The following is a 17,247-nucleotide window of genomic DNA, read 5'->3' as shown; positions in this document are numbered from 1 at the left end:
ATTCACTGTGCCAGTCCTTGCTTCACTTTGGTGATAAATATACGCTAGGTCTGTGGATGTATTTTACAATTCATTGGACTGTTTTTATTTGGTGCACAGAGCTTGACTTTCATCTTCCAGTCAGGGTAAGATTTAATAGAGAGATTATTAATTTTTTACATTGTTTTCTTGACTTGCTGGATATTTTTTGAGAAAGATAAGGAGAGCATGCATAGAGGAGGGGCAGAGGGAGAGGGAGAAATGCCAAGCAAGCTCAACACTCCACACTTAGCACAGAGCTTGGCACATGCCTTGATCTCATAATGTTGAGATCATGATCTGAGTTGAAAACAAGAGTCAGATATTTAACCAACTGAGCCACCAGGAGCCCTTTGACTTGTTGGACATTTTTGTTAAGGCTTCAGAATCATGTTTAGAGTTGTCTACCATTTCAGCGCCCCAAAACAAGGGATTGTAATAAGCTGAATATTATGATTAGACTCTCAATTATCACAGAAATATAAAATGTATTTGAAACTTGAAGATTCTTCTTGAAATATTCTTGCATCATAACTACTTGTAAACTTTTCCTAGAAAGAGAATCCAATATTTCCCTCCTATTTTCAAGGAGTTTTAAAATGTCACATTTAATATATCAGACATTTAAAAAGTTACAATGCTTTATTCTTCATAAGAGAAAATGTTTAAGAAGTTATTACTAATTGTATTCATAATAGATATGCTTTCTGTTTATTGATCTTATTTATTTTCTATGTATTTTTAAATTCTAGGTTAAGTCACAGTTATATAACATTTGTCTCTGAGGAGGTAACTGTTAATTCCTTAAGTGTAATCAATTTTAATTTCACTTTGTTTTTCTTAAAGGGTCTTTTTGAAAGCCCCCACCCCTTTTTAATGTTTTATTTATTTCTGAGAGAGAGGCAGCATGAGTAGGGGAGGGTCAGAGAGAGAGGGAGATACAGAATCTGAAGCAGGTTCCAGGCTCTGAGCTGGCTGTCAGCACAGAGCCCAACACGGGGCTCGAACCCAGGAACGGTGAGATCATGGCCTGAGCTGAAGTTGGATGCTTAACCGACTGAGCCACCCAGGTGCCCCTTTAATTTCACTTTGATTTGTTTTCAGAGTCTAACAGAGACTCAGGCTGCATGCAGCATGATAGAGAAGTAAGCAGTGAGTTTCAGTCAGTGACATCTCAGTGGTATGAAGTTTTTCTCTATGCATTTTAGTTTCTGTGAAAAATTAATTGCTGTATTCACAGAGCATATGACATTTGGATGAACAACTAAAGCCTTACCTACTAAATAGCAGTGACCATCTAGATCCAAGTCTCCTCCTCACACACAAAGAGAACAATTTCAATTTGGAGAAGCAAATGTACTAGATGGAAGCAAGATGAGATGCTCCATAGAGGTATGAACCAGCTTGAAATAATATTTATGTTTATATTTATATTTTATTTATACACCCATTACATATTTATTTAAATATTCATGTAAAATTAGTATATATATGTAAATATATATACACATGAATATAAAACATATATTAGTATATATAATTTTTAAATATATTATATATACAAATATATAAAATATCTATATAAATATATTTATAAATATATATAATACATAAAATCAGTGTATATATACATATATAAAAATAGATATATGTATATGTACATGCAAGTGTTTGGAACTACACAATTATCAAATATTAATAAATTCGAATAGTTAAATGTATGGACAGATGTTGAAACTGGAAAACTAGGGTATCTCACATAATAAGAAAATAACCATTTCTTACATACATTCCACAAAAAAATTACTGTAGATATCAACACTTTAAACTAACCTTATATGTGCTTATTCCTCTGTAGCTGGTAATGTTCTAAACACTTTCATTTTTTTTCCTTACTTAATCCTAACCATACCTGATGTCAAAAATTATTGTTTTATCTTGTTTTTATGTAGAGTGGACAATGCGATACAATGGGTAGAGGACAATTTAGATTTCTAACTGTGGTCAGTTGAGATTCTGACACTCAGGTCTCTAAAGGGTCAGTCATGTGTAAGGACCTGACCTGCTCTTGGGAATGTTTGGCTCACTCTACACAGCATAGCCTCACTGTGTAGCCCTATCCTATAGGAAGGGGGGTATTCAAAAATTTGGCACAGATTTTTCCCAAGTTGTGTTACTTTTTAAATCTCTCTTACATAAAATATACATTTATGATTTTTTTTAAGATTCCAGTTGGCTTCTAAAAACAGAGAGAAATTAGATTTATATAACAAACCCCTAAAAATAGAGTTTTATCTTTTCTTTCAATAATATACTTTTTTTGTGTTTGCTTAAGTAATCATCTCTGCAAATTACCAATATATGTTGATGGGTGACAATATCTATCATTTGGATGCCATATTACCTGAGCTGTAGCAACTTCAGTATAAATTGCCAAGTACTTTTACTCACTATTTTTAATTCTTCATTTTTAAAATAAATTCTAAATATTAAGCAATTAACCATCCCAATTTCTGCACATCCATGAAATTTTCTCTGGTTAGCACAATCAGGTTGTCATAAACAAACACTCATATGCACACTCTCAGTAAATATTTATTTATTCATTTCAGATGGAAGAATCCAATGACTGATCATTAATCCCAAAGCTCTTCTCAGTGGTATAAGTGAAACCTTATGGAAAACATGAACTGGGTGGCAAATTATACTGGACAGTCAGATTTCATTCTGGTGGGAATCTTCAGTCAATCAAATCACCCAACTCTCCTGTGTGTGGTCATTTTTGTAACTTTTTTGATGGCTTTAACTGAGAATGTTGTATTGATTTTTCTGATACATTTTGATGCCCGCCTCCACAGCCCCATGTACTTTTTCATCAGCCAGTTGTCGCTCATGGATGTAATGTACATTTCTGTCACTGTGCCCAAGATGCTCATGGACCAAGTCATGGGCAGAAATAAGATCTCAGTCCCTGAGTGTGGAATGCAAATGTTCCTCTATGCGACACTAGCAGGTTCAGAATTTTTCTTTCTAGCTGTCATGGCCTATGACCGCTATGTGGCCATCTGCCATTCTCTTCATTACCCTGTCCTTATGAGCCATAAAATAGGTCTTCTCCTCGCATCTGGCTGCTGGTTTCTGGGATCTGTGGATGGATTCATGCTCACACCCATCACTATGACATTCCCTTTCTGCAGATCCCGGGAGATCCATCATTTCTTTTGTGAAGTTCCTGCTGTAGTGAAGCTCTCCTGCTCAGACACCTCTCTGTATGAGACACTCATGTACCTGTGCTGTGTGCTCATGCTCCTCATTCCACTGACAGTCATTTCAGGCTCCTATTCTTTCATCCTCCTTGCCATCCACAGGATGAACTCAGCAGAGGGAAAGAAAAAGGCACTTGCCACTTGTTCTTCCCACATGACTGTGGTCATCCTCTTCTATGGGTCTGCTGTCTACACCTACATGCTCCCCAGTTCCTACCACACCCCTGAGAAGGACATGGTTGTATCTGTCTTTTATACCATACTCACTCCTGTGTTAAACCCATTAATCTATAGTCTCAGGAATAAGGATGTTATGGGAGCTCTGAAGAAAATGTTGAATGTGGGAACAGTCTTTCAAGAAACTATAAAATAGTAACTTTGTATATTAACACTTTTTTCTATTTCTCTAAATATTATAACTTTAGAGTCTTATGCCAGTGTTGTTCCTTAGACACTCATCTCATAATGCATCATATCATTTGCATGCATGCCTCTTTTGATAATTCCTTCTGTATACTACAAACCTCTTTGATTCCATACTCTTTCTCCATTCAGAATGAATTTTGCTATCATATTGTACTAATATTACAGTTACTGACATTGATTTTTACACACTCATTCTGTAGGAGAATATCCATTCTTTTAGAAAACACATTACACAAATATAGAGATGTAAAGGTTATAAGGTAGTATTAAATGGTCTTCCTTTTTAAAAAAAATTGTTTGTTTTTTAAAATTTAATGTTGAGTTTTGAGAGAGTGAGACAGGGCATGAATAGAGGAAGGGCAGAGAGACAGAGAGGGAGACACAGAATCTGAAGCAGGCTACAGGCTCCGAACTGTCAACACAAAGCCCGATGAACCCAAGAACAACGAGATCATGGCCTGGGATGACGTCAGATGCTTAACCGACTGAGCCACCCCTAAAAACTGCCTTTAATAAGATAGATAAAAAAGAAAGAAACAGGGGCGCCTGAGTGGCTTAGTCGGTTAAGCGTCCGACTTTCGCTTAGGTCATGATCTCGCGGTTTGTGGGTTCGAGCCCTGCGTCAGGCTCTGTGCTGACTGCCAGCTCAGAGCCTGGAGCCTGTTTCAGTCTGTGACTCCCTCTCTCTCTGACCCTCCCCTGCTCACGCTCTCTCTCTCTCTCTCCTGGAAATAAATAAAACATTAAGAAAAAAAGAAAGAAAGAAAGAAACAGAGATATTGACAGAATTGTGAAGCAAACAGTTACAATATTAATGATAGGTTTGAAAGAAAGATTCGCAGAGAAGTTATGAAGCAAATAGATACAATGGTAACAGTAGGCAAAGAGTATATAGGTGATCTTTGTACCTTTTTATTTGTATTGCATTTATGCAAATTTGGAATTAACTCCAAATAAAGAGTTAAAACATCTTTCTACTTCTAAAGTTAAAATAGTTTTGTTATCTGTTTGGTGGCTGTGTAAGTAACATTATTTAAAAAAAAACACACTCATTTCAGTTTGGCTATTCGTCATTAAGGTGATCCAATCATTGGCTCATATTTATTGGAGCTTACCTTGTTCTACATCATCTATCCTTAAAGACATATAGGGGAAGTTAATAGTCACCACCATGTAGTAAGTTCAGGATCCACAATTGCATAAGATATTGTGGAGAAACAGTAATATAGGGTGGAATGAATAATTAGGGAAGGTTATTTGCATGAAGTGATATCTGAATTGAGTTTTAAGCTATGTAACTGATTAAACAAAGAGACAGGATGCCAAATAGTCTATCTTTCATATATTCAGTACATATTTTATGATATACTATAATAAATATATTAGCTAAGTGCTATTAAAATATAAAGAGTATATGACTGCTATGTATGAGAAGTTTGAAATGGTAGTGGTAGTTATAGGTGTTATAAAGTATACAATATGCTTTGATGCTGATTTGGAAAATGAACACTTCATGAGGAAACATCAGTTATGCCTGTGACATGCTGTGATATGTGAGTTCATTCAAGTCAAGAGGATTGAGAGAAGGCCTTGGAGCTCTTTTTGAATGATGCCTAGATGTTACCTTCTGGTAAGTAGTGGAGTTTCAGTAGCAGGAACTTCCACAGGGACAATATGTCTCATAAAAGGTACAACATGAGCAAAGGAGATGGTAGAACAAACAGAAACAGTAATTATTCCAACAGAAACCCATTTTATCTATCTATCTATCTATCTATCTATCTATCTATCTATCTATCTATCCATCTATCTATCTATCAATCATCTATTTATTTATTTGGGGGGGTTTAGACACTCACATCTTGCCCTTCCTTAACTCAGAGTTTTACACAAAGTAATTAAGTTATCAGACTTGTATTTTAGAAATGTTAAATCAGTGCTCACCAACTGGAAAAGGGTAACCATGGAGGCATGAGGTCCAGGTGAGTAAGGATGGTGAACGAAATAGTGTTAATCTAAATCGAATAGACCATGCTTTAACCAAGATAGATATTTGGGGTAAGTGTAACACTGTTGAACTTGCTCCATGAAACCATAGACATGGTTTCCTGTCTACCATTTTCCAATTGACTATGTCGAAATGGAGAATTGTCAGGTTGTTTCAAACACACAAACTGCATTTTACTTTGACACACTCAAAAGGTTTTGCAATATTTGAGATTGCAAATTAGAAAACAAATTTCCAATATTTTTTGCTTCAAAATGAATGAATAAAATATATGCATTCTTTAACTTTCAAAGAGAATTGAGAAGGATAATGAATCACATCTCAATTTTCTGGACTGTATCATAAACACATTTGATGTTTCCATTTGTAATACCTGAGAAATGAAACACCAACATAATGAGAAGAAACAATGTGGAGTGGAAAAATTTCCTATAAAATGTAGCTCTAATTTTTACTGTATCTTAAACCTTAAAGTTTTATTAGAAAATATTATAAAACATAGAACACCTGGGTGCCTGAGTCATGTAAGCATCTGACTTCCGCTGAGGTTGTAATCTCACAGTTTGTGAGTTTGAGCCCCCATTAGGCTTCCCACTGTCAGTGCAGAACTGCTTCGGATCCTCTGTCCTCCCCTCTCTCTGCCCCTCCCCTGCTTGTGCTCTCCACCCCTCTCTTTCAAAATAAATAAATAAAACTTTAAAAAATATTATAAAACAATGAGTTATCTTTTTTAAATTTATTGTTAAATTTACATCCAAATTAGTTAGCATATAGTGAAACAATGAATTCAGGAGTAGATTCCTTAATGCCCCTTATCAATTTAGTTCATCTCCCCTCCCAAACCCTTCCAGTAACCCTCTGTTTGTTCTCCATATTTAAGAGTCTCTCATGTTTTGCCCTTCTCCCTGTTTTGACATTATATTTGCTTCTCTTCCCTTATGACCATCTGTTTTGTATCTTAAAGTCTTCATAAGAGTGAAGTCATATGATATTTGTCTTTCTCTGACTGACTAATTCCGCTTAGCACAATACCCTCTAGTTCCATCCACACAGTTGCAAATGCCAAGATTTCATTCTTTTTTATTGCCAAGTAATATTCTATCTATCTATCTATCTATCTATGCATCATCTTATTCATCCATTCAGCATTGATGGACATTTGGGCTCTTTCCATACTTTGGCTCTTGTTGACAGTGCTGCTATGAACATTGGATGCAATGCGTCCCTTCGAAACAGCATACCTGTTATCCCTTGGATAAATACCTACCAGTGCAATTGCTGGGTCATAGGGGAGTTTTATTGTGAATTTTTGAGGAACCTCCACACTGTTTTCCAGAGTGGCTGCACCAGTTTGCATTCTCACCAGCAGTGCAAAAGAGATCCTCTATCTCCATATCCTCACCAGCATCTGTTGTTGCCTGAGTTGTTAATGTTAGCCATTCTGACAGATGTGAGGTGGTATCTCATTGTGGTTTTTGACTTGTATTTCCCTGACAATGAGTGATGTTGAGCATTTTTTCATGTGTCAGTTGGCCATCTGGATGTCTTCTTTGGAGAAATGTCTATAATGAGTTATCTTTTTTTAAAGAGTGTGTTCAAAGTACAATTTTTTTCATTATCTCTACTAATAAGATGTTAAAATAATTATGCTGCTGGTTTTTTTTTTCTAAAATTATATATAACCCCTAATATATAGAATTCCTAGACATGGAGGAATAATTGTTATTCCAAATTTATTGAAATTGGGTTTAAAAAATTAAATGAAAGAGGATACCTGGGTGGCTTAGTTGGTTAAATGACTGACCTTGGCTCAGATCATGATCTTGAGGTTTGTGAATTCAAGTCCCAAATTAGGCTCTCTGCTTTCAGTGTGGAGCCTGCTTTGGATCCTCTGTCCCTCTCTCTCCCTCTTTGCCCCTTCCCTGCTGGTTCTCTCCATCTCTCAAAATAAATAAATGAATAAATAAACTTGAAAAAATTAAATGAAAGAATCTTTGCAACTCAATTGCATTTGTTTACAATGCAAAATAAGTATCTGTTCACAGAGTAGTTTAAAATTTTTAAACTACAATATGAATAGTAGTTTAATTTACAATATGGATTATAGATAGATAATTTTGAGCTTGTGATGCCGCTACCATTTGACCAAATGTACAAGGTCCCACAGTTTCTACAATCTCAAAAATGCATTAAATATACTGACTGTAATTGTTTGTCATAACTTAGGAATAAGCCAACATGGACTAGGCAGAGAAATTGCATTATTTATATACCGTAAACATTTTAAATTATTGAAAAGATAAGATTTGAAGACCTAACAACTTAAAAATTATTTTCCGGGGATGGCTCAAGAAATAAGCACAAATCAACAAAACTATATGCATTGAAACTGACATTTAACATTGTTGCTTTTCCTTCCTTAATATTGTTATATAAACAAGTGATTTCTCTTCCTGTTTGACACATAGCTCAAGAATGTAATCCTCTAATGTTATGGCTAGAAAACCTGACTTGTATGGTTTAAAATTCTTTTATTTTTCCTTCCAAGATTTTGTTTAAACTCAAATTAGTTAACACATAGTTTAGTATTGATTTGAGGCATAGAATTTAGTCATTCATCACTTACATATAACACTCAGTGCTCATCAAAACAATACCTTCCACCACCCATTTAGCCGACCCCCCACATCTTCCCTCCAACAATCCACACTTTATTCACTATAGTTAAGAGTCTCTTATGGTTTGACTCCCTCTCTGTTTTTATCTTATTTTATTTTTCCTTCCCTTCACTTAATGTTCATCTATTTTGTGTCTTAAATTCCACATCTGAGGGAAACCGTATGGTATGTGTTTTTCTCTGACTGACTTATTTTGTTTACCATTAATACACTTCAGTTCCACCCATGTTGTTACAAATGGCAAGATTCTATTATTTTTTATGGCTGATTAACATTCCATTATATGTATACACCACCTCTTTTTTATCCATTCATTCCATGGACATTTGGCTCTGTCCATAATTTGGCTATTGCTGATAGTGCTGCTACAAACCTTAGGGTGCCAAGCCCCTTCAAATTAGTATTTTTGTATCCTTTGAATAAATACCTAGTAGTGCAATTTTTGCATTGTAGCATATTTTTATCATTAACTTTTTAAGGAACCTCTACACTGTTTTCCACAGTGTCTGCAGCAGTTTGCATTCCCACAAACAGTGTAAGAGGGTTCCCCTTTCTCCTTAACTTTGCTATTATCTCTTGTTTTCTGGGTTGTTAATCTTAGTCATCCTGACAAGTATGAGATGGTATTTCATTGTAGTTTTGATTTGTATTTCCCTGATGACAGGTGATGTTGAACATTGTTTCATGTGCTGTTTAGCAATTTGTATTTCTTCTTTGAAGAAATATCCCTTCATGTCTTCTGTCCATTTCTTATCTGGCATTGTTATTCTTTTGGGTGTTGATTCTTTCAAATGAGTTTATTTTTTTCTTTTTAAAAATGTTTATTTCTTTATTTTTGAAGGAGAGAGAGATAGAGCATGAGCAGGGAAGAACAGAGAGAGGGTGACACAGAATATGAAGCAGGCTCCAGGCTCTGAGCTGTCAGCACAGACCCTGATGCGGGGCTTGAACTCACAGACCATGAGATCATGACCTAAGCCAAAGCCAGAAGCTTAACCTATTGAGCCACCCAGGCACCCTAGGTGTTGATTTTTATAAATTCTTTTTAAATTTTAGATACTATCCCTTTATCCAATATGTCATTTGTAAATATCTTCTCCCATTCCATGGGCTTCCTTTTAATTTTGTTTATTGCTTCCTTCACTATGCAGAAACTTTTTATCTTGATGAGGTCCCAATTGTTTATTTTTGTTTTTGTGTTCCTAGTTCAAATTTATTTGTAACCTGAAAATCAAGCATGATCTAGGTATGCTTTTTAAACTAAGTCAACTATTTTAAGAATGTTTCAGGTTAGTTCATGGAGGTTTGGTTATATTCCATATGATTGTTATATCATCAATTTTTAAATAAAATACATACTAGCAAATCAAATTCAGCAGCCTATAAAAAGAATTATCCATCATGATCAAGTGAGATTCATTCCTGTGTTATGGGGCTCGTTCAATATTTGCAAATCAATCAATGTATCAAATTTAAAAAAATGATAAAACCCATAAGATCCTGTTGATAGATGCAGAAAAAGCATTTGACAAAATACAGCACCACTTCTTGATAAAGACCCTCGAGAAAGTTGAGATAGAAAGAACTTACTGAAACATCATAAAGTCATTTATGACAAGCCCTCAGCTAATATCGTTTTCAATGGGAAAAAAGTGAAAGCTTTCCCCTTGAGATCAGGAATACGACAGGGATGTCCACTCTCACCACTGTTGTTTAACTAGTGCTGGAAGTCCTAGCATCAGCAATCAGACAACAAATGGAAATCAAAGGCATCAGAATTGGCAAAGAAGAAGTCAAACTTTCACTTTTCACAGACGACATGATACTTTACATTGAAAACCTTATAGACTCCACCAGAAGTCTACTAGATCTGATCTTTGATTTCAGCAATTTTGTAGTGTACAAAATCATTTTACAGAAATCAGTTGCATTTTTATACACCAATAAGTAAGCAACAGAAAGAGAAATCAAGAAACTGATCCCATTCATAATTGCACAAAAGACCATAAAATACCTATGTGTAAACCTAACCAAAGATATAGGAGATCTACATGATGAAAACTATAGAAAAGTTATGAAGGAATTTGAAGAAGATACAAAGAAATGGAAAAGCATTCCATGCTCATTGATCAAAAGAATAAATATTGTTAAATGTCATTACTACCCAAAGCAATCTACACATTAAATGTGTTCCCAAGCAAAATTGCACCAGCATTCTTCTCAAAGCTAGAACAAACTATCCTAAAATTTGTATGGAACCACAAAAGACCTCGAATAGCCAAAGTAATATTGAAGAAGAAAACCAAAACGGGAGGCATCACTATCCCAGACTGTCGCTTCTACTACAAAGCTGTCATCATCAAGACAGTATAGTATTGGCACAAAATCAGGCACATAGACCAATGGAATAGAATAACAAACTCAGAATTGGACCCACATATGTATGGCCAATTAATCTTTGACAAAGCAGGAAAGGGTATCCAATGGAGAAAAGACAAGCTCTTTAACAAATGGTGCTAGGAGAACTGGACAGCAACATGCAGAAGAATAAAACAAGATCACTTTCTCACCTCATACACAAAAAGAAACACAAAATAGATAAAGGACCTGAATGTGAGACAGGAACCCATCCAAACCCTAGAGAAGAAAGCAGGAAACAACCTCCTTGACTCAATCACAGCAGTTTCTTACTTGACAAATCCCCAAAGGCAAGGGAATCAAGAGCAAAAATGAACTATTGGGACCTCATCATGTAAAAAAAAAAAAACAACTACAGCTCAAGGAAACAATCAATAAAACTAATAGGCCGCTGATGGAATGGGAAAAGATAGCTGCAATTGACATATCAGATAGAGGGCTAGTATGCAAAATCTATAAAGAACTCTCCAAACTCCACACTAGAAAAACAAATAATCCAGAGAAGAAATGGGCAGAAGACATGAACAGACACATCCCCAAAGAGGACATCCAGATGGCCAACAGACACATGAAACAATATTCAGCTTCCTTCATTATCAGGGAAATACAAATCAAAACCACACTGAGATATCACCTCACGCCAGTCAGAGTGGCTAAAATGAACAAATCAGGAGACTCTATATCTTGGCGAGGATGTGGAGAAATGAGCACCCTCCTACACTGTATTTGTGAATGTAAACTAGTGCAGCTCCTCTGGAAAACAGTGTGGAGATTCCTCAAAAAGTTAACAATAGAACTACCCTATGTCTCAGCAATAGCACTGCTAGGAATTTACTCAAGGGGTACAAGAATGCTGATGCATAGGGGAACATGGACCCCAATGTTCATAGCAGCACTCTCAACAATAGCCAAAACATGGAAGAGCCTAAGTGTCCATCATTGGACGAATGGATCAAAAAGGTGTGGTTTATCTATACAAATGGAATACTACATGGCAATGAGAAAGAATGAAATCTGGCCATCTGTAGCAACGTGGATGGAACTTGAGGGTGTTATGCTGAGCGAAATAGGTCAGGCAGAGAAGGACAGATACCATATGTGTTCACGTATAGGTGGATTAGGAGGAATTTGACAGAGGACCATGAGGGAGGAAAAGTGGAAAATAGTTGGGGAGAGGGAGGGAGGCAAACCTTGAGAGACTCTTGAATGCCAAGAACAAATTGATGGTTGATGGAGGTGGGAGGGAGTGGAAGGGGGGTTATGGGTATGGAGGAGGGCACTTGTGGGGATCAGTACTCAGTGTTATATGGAAACCAACTTGTCAATAAACTATTGAAAAGAAAGAAAAGAAAATTTTCAAATAAACAACCTAACTAGAAAAAGAGGAATATGGAAACCTAGAGCCAGCCGAAGGGAAATGATAAAGATGAGAGAAGAAATAAGTGACACAGACAAAGACAACAAAACAATAGAACAGATCATTGGAAACAGAAGCTGGTTGTTTGGGGGAAAAAATTAAGTTGGTAAACACTTGCTACTTAAGCATATCAAAAAGGAATGAGAAATGGGCTAAACAAATAAACCCAGAAATAGGAGAGGAGAAATCAAAAGTAACCCACAGAAATACAATAAAAAGAAAAGATTGTGACAAACTATACACCAATAAATTGGACAACCTGGGAGAAATAGATAAATTCCTAGATACAAATAAACCACCAATACTAAAAAAGGAAGATTCAGAAAATTTGAACTGATTAAAAACTAGCAAAGAAATTGAATCAGCAATTAAAAATCTCCCAAAAAAACATAAGTCTAGGGCCAGATGGCTTTCCTACAAACATATAGAGTCAATATCTATTCTTCTCAAACTATCCCAAACAATAGAAAATAAAAGAAAACTTCCAAATTATTTTATGAGACCAGCATTATCCTGATTCCAAAACTAAACAAAGATTCCACTAAAAAAAAAAAAAAAAAAAAAAAAANAACAAACATATAGAGTCAATATCTATTCTTCTCAAACTATCCCAAACAATAGAAAAAAAAAGAAAACTTCCAAATTATTTTAAAAAAAAAAAAAAAAAAAAAAAAAAAAAAAAAAAAAAAAAAAAAGCTACTGGCCAGGTTCCCTGATGAGCATGGATACAAAATTCCAATAATACATAAAAGAATTATTCATCATGATCAACTGGCATTCCTTAGGGGGCTGCAAGGATGTTTCGATATTTGCAAATCAATCAATATGATATACTACATTAATAAAAGAAAGGAGAAGAACCCTATGATTCTTTCAATAGATGTATAAAAAAGCATCCATTTAGGATAAAAACCCTCAACAATGTAAGGATAGAGGGAACATATATCAACATAATAAAGGCTGTATATGAAAAACCCGCAGGTAATATCAATTAGACACAAATGAGAGTTTTTCCTCCATGGTCAGGAATGAGACAGGGATGTCAACTCTCACCATTATTTAACATAGTACTGGTAGTCTTAGCTACCAGACTGGTAGTCTTTAACCCCAGAAATAAGACATAAAAAATAAATAACAGTCATCAAAGTAAGCAAGAAAGAAGTCAAACTCTTCACTGTTTGCAGATCACATGATACTCTCTATAAAAACAAACAAACAAGGGGCGCCTGGGTGGCTCAGTCGGTTAAACATCCGACTTTCGCTCAGGTCATGATCTCAAGGTTCGTGGATTCGAGCCCCGTGTCGGGCTCTGTACTGACAGCCAGGTCAGAGCCTGGAGCCTGTTTCAGATTCTGTGTCTCCCTGTCTCTCTGACCCTCCCCTGCTCGTGCTGCCTCTCTCTCAGAAATAAACAAAACATTAAAAACCAACAAACAAAAGATTTCATGAAAAAATTACCAGAACTGATATACAAATTAAAGTCACAAAATACAAAATCAAGGTGCAGAAATCTGTTGCATTTCTATACACCAATAAAGAAACAGAAGAAAGAAATAAAGAAAAAAAAGTCTCATTTACAATTGCACTGAAAACTTTAAGATACCTAGGAATAAACCTAACCATACATGTAAAAGATCTGTACTCTGAAAACCATAAAACACTGATGAAAGGAATTGAAGATGACAGAAAGAAATGAAAACACATCGCATGTTCATGCATTGGAAAAACAAATATAGTTAAAATTTCTAAATTACGCAAAGCAATCTATACATTAAATGCATTCCATGTCAAAATACTAACAGCAAAGTGTCTGGGTAGCTCAGTGCTTTAAGCGTCCAACTCTTGATTGTGGCTCAGGGCATGATCTCACAGCTTTGGAAGTTTGAATACCACATCAGGCTTTGTCTGACAGTGCTGAGTCTGCTTGGGATTCTTTTTCTCTCCTTCTCTCTGTCCCTTCCCCATTCGGTCTCTCTCTCTCATTCAAAACAAATAAGTAAACTTTTAAAAAATACCAATTTCATTTTTTACAGAGCTCGACAATCAAATGTGAAATTTGTATGGAATTATAGAAGACCCCACATAGTCAAAGCAACATTGAAAAGTAAAAGCAAAATAGAAGACATCACAATTTCAGATTCCAAGTTTTATTACAAAGCTGTAATGATCAAGACACTACGAAACTAGCACGAAAAATAGACATATAGATCAATGGAACAGAACAGAAAACCCAGAAATGAACTCGCAAGTCTATGGTCAACTAGTTATTGACAAAGCAATAAAGAATATCCAGTGGAAAAAAGAGAGTCTCCTCAACAATTGGTGTTGGAAAAACTGGACAGCAACATGCAAAAGAATGAAAATGGGCCACTTTATTACACTATACACAAAAATAAATTCAAAGTGGATGAGACTTGATGTGAGACAAGGAAACATCAAAATGCTAGAGGAGAACACAGGCAGCAACACATCAGCTACAGCATCGTCTTTCTAGATAGAGCTCCTGAGATGAGGGAAACTAAAACAAAACAAAACAAAAAATCTATTGAGACTGCATCAAACATAAGAAGTTTTTGCACAGTGAAAGAAACAATCAATGAAATTAAAAGGCAACCTATGCAATGTTAGAATATATTTTGAAATGACATATCTGATAAAGAGTTATTATTTAAAATCTATAAAGAACTTACCAAACCTGATATCCTGAAACAAATAATCCAGTTAAAGATGTGCAGAGGCCATGGATAGACAGTTTTTCCAACAAAGATATACAGATAGTCAACAAATGAAAAGATGGTCAACACTACTGTTGATTAGGGAAATGCAAATGAAACTACAATTAAATTTCACCTCATATTTGTCAGAATGGTTAAAATTAACAATACAGGAAATACATGTTGGTGAGGATGCAGAGGCAGGGGAACCATCTTACATTGTTGGTGGGAATGTAATCTGGTGCAGCCACTCTGGAAAACAGTATGGAGACTCTTACAAGAGTTAAAATAGAACAACCTTTTGATCCAGCAATTTCACTGCTAGGTATTTGCCCAAAGGATACTAAATACTGTTTTCAAAGGCCCCAATCACACTCGTGTTTACAGCAGCATTGTAAACAATAATCAAGTTATAGAAATACCCCATATGTCTGCAGACTGCTGAATGTGTAAAAAAAATCTGAGATATATATATATATAATTCTCAATAAAAAATAATAAATTTTTGCCATCCAAAAAGACATAGATAGAGCTAGAGATTATTCTGCTAAGTGAAATAAGTAATTCATAGCATGTTAAATATATGATTTCACTCATGTGTGGAATTTAAGAAACAAAAGAAGTGAACAAAGATGGGGGGAGAGAGGCAAAACAGAAAACAGGTGATTAAATATGGAGAACAAATTGAGGGTTACTGGAGAGGATGTAAGGAGTGAATGGTTTAAATGGTGATGGATATGAAGTAGTGCACTTATTGTGATGAACATGGGTTGTTGTATATAAGTGATAAATCACCAAATTCTATACCTGAAACTAATATTACATTGTTACCTAACTAGAATTTAAATAAAAATTTGAAACTAAAAAAACCTTTTGAACATTTTTTAAACCTTATAAATATTTAAAACAGATACCAGTTGAACTTCTAGTGCCAAAATTATAATATTTTTGACAAAAATACATTGGATTGAAATAAAAAATTCCAAGGCATTGAAAACTAAAATAATAGTAAGGATTAGGACATAATAGTTGACTATCTAAAATAAAATGAAGAAAAGCAAATACTTTGGGGGAACATCTATCAACTGTGAGACTATTTCAAAATAATTGTTATGCTCAATGCAGAATACATAATAAGTAATTTGAAGAAATAATGAAAAATAATTTTCAAGTTTGATAAAAACTATAAATTCATCAATCATAGAGACATCACAAAATTATATCACAAGATACAATATGAAACAATAGGACATGTTATAATTAAATCATATATAATACCATTGATAAAAGATATTTATTAGAGTCAAAACAGTTTGTGAAAATTGAAGAAGTCTTCAGGAACAACATACACCAGGACAAATTTCAGTAATATGTTTAAAATAATGATTTTTAACAAAAAAAACTTGTTAACCTAAACTTGTGTCAGGTACAATGGCAGCCTTAGAGGACCCTCAGCACGCCTAGTCCCATGGACACAATTAGATGGTACTCATATCAGGACAAATAATCTAGAAATGACCTAAAGATTGGAAGAACAAACTCCACAACTAAAGGTAGAGAAGAGGCCACATAGAAAATGGTAGAAAGGGTGGAAACATTGTTTGAGAGTGAAACTGATTATTGCTATCAAAGATCAGGAAGGAGCTGGGGGTGTGGTGAAGGACAGGATACAGACTATTATACCATGAAGCCTGAACAGGGAATATGAATCTCTGTAACATTTATCTTCAAATGCCAAAGGGGCTTCAGCCTGAGTTTTAAAACCAGTGGAACTTAAACCAAGGAATTTTGAAATTTAAAAGGCTCATCTCTGGGAGAGCCTGGAGGATGAGAAAACTGAGTTTCTGCCCTTGAAGTGACAGCAGTACAAACAACCATCAGAAATATAGTATAGAACCAACAGTTTGAAAAATACCTGGGGCACACAAAAGGGAGAGTTATTTACTCATCTTAGAGCATGGCCCAGAGATATAGAGATCTCAAGGTGACTTATTTAGGAACAAAGGTTCTGACAGTCATCATTTCCCTCCTGACCCTCCAGCATAAACACATACCCACCTGATAGAACGAGTGTGGCACTTGCACTTGCTACCTAACTTGCCCTGCCTCTCTGAACGTAAATGGATATGCCCCTTCCAGTCATGTTTGATTATTGGTGCTAGAGGTTTCTGCCCACAGAAGACTGATACAACTCCTCCTCCCCCCCAACACCATATCTCCTGGCCTTGGGTCACATTTCCTACAATGGTGGTAGTGGGTCTTATTTCACAAGTAGACTACTGCATGCTTTGTTACAATAAAG

At 35.4% G+C, this 17,247-nt stretch overlaps 1 protein-coding gene across 1 annotated transcript; it reads left to right on the top strand.

Moving 5' to 3' along the window:
- Positions 1–2,694: 2,694 nt before the first annotated feature.
- Positions 2,695–3,657, top strand: LOC120222849 (olfactory receptor 2T29-like). The gene has a single exon (XM_039220852.1). It carries the CDS (start codon positions 2,695–2,697, stop codon positions 3,655–3,657), a length of 963 nt encoding a protein of 320 aa, XP_039076783.1.
- The last annotated feature ends 13,590 nt before the right edge of the window (positions 3,658–17,247 follow it).

Source organism: Hyaena hyaena, unplaced genomic scaffold (genome assembly GCF_003009895.1).
Source record: "Hyaena hyaena isolate Hyena2069 unplaced genomic scaffold, ASM300989v1 scaffold_916, whole genome shotgun sequence".
Lineage (NCBI taxonomy): Eukaryota > Metazoa > Chordata > Mammalia > Carnivora > Hyaenidae > Hyaena > Hyaena hyaena.
Note: the sequence above shows the minus strand (reverse complement) of the source record. Positions and strands in the feature narration are given on the sequence as shown.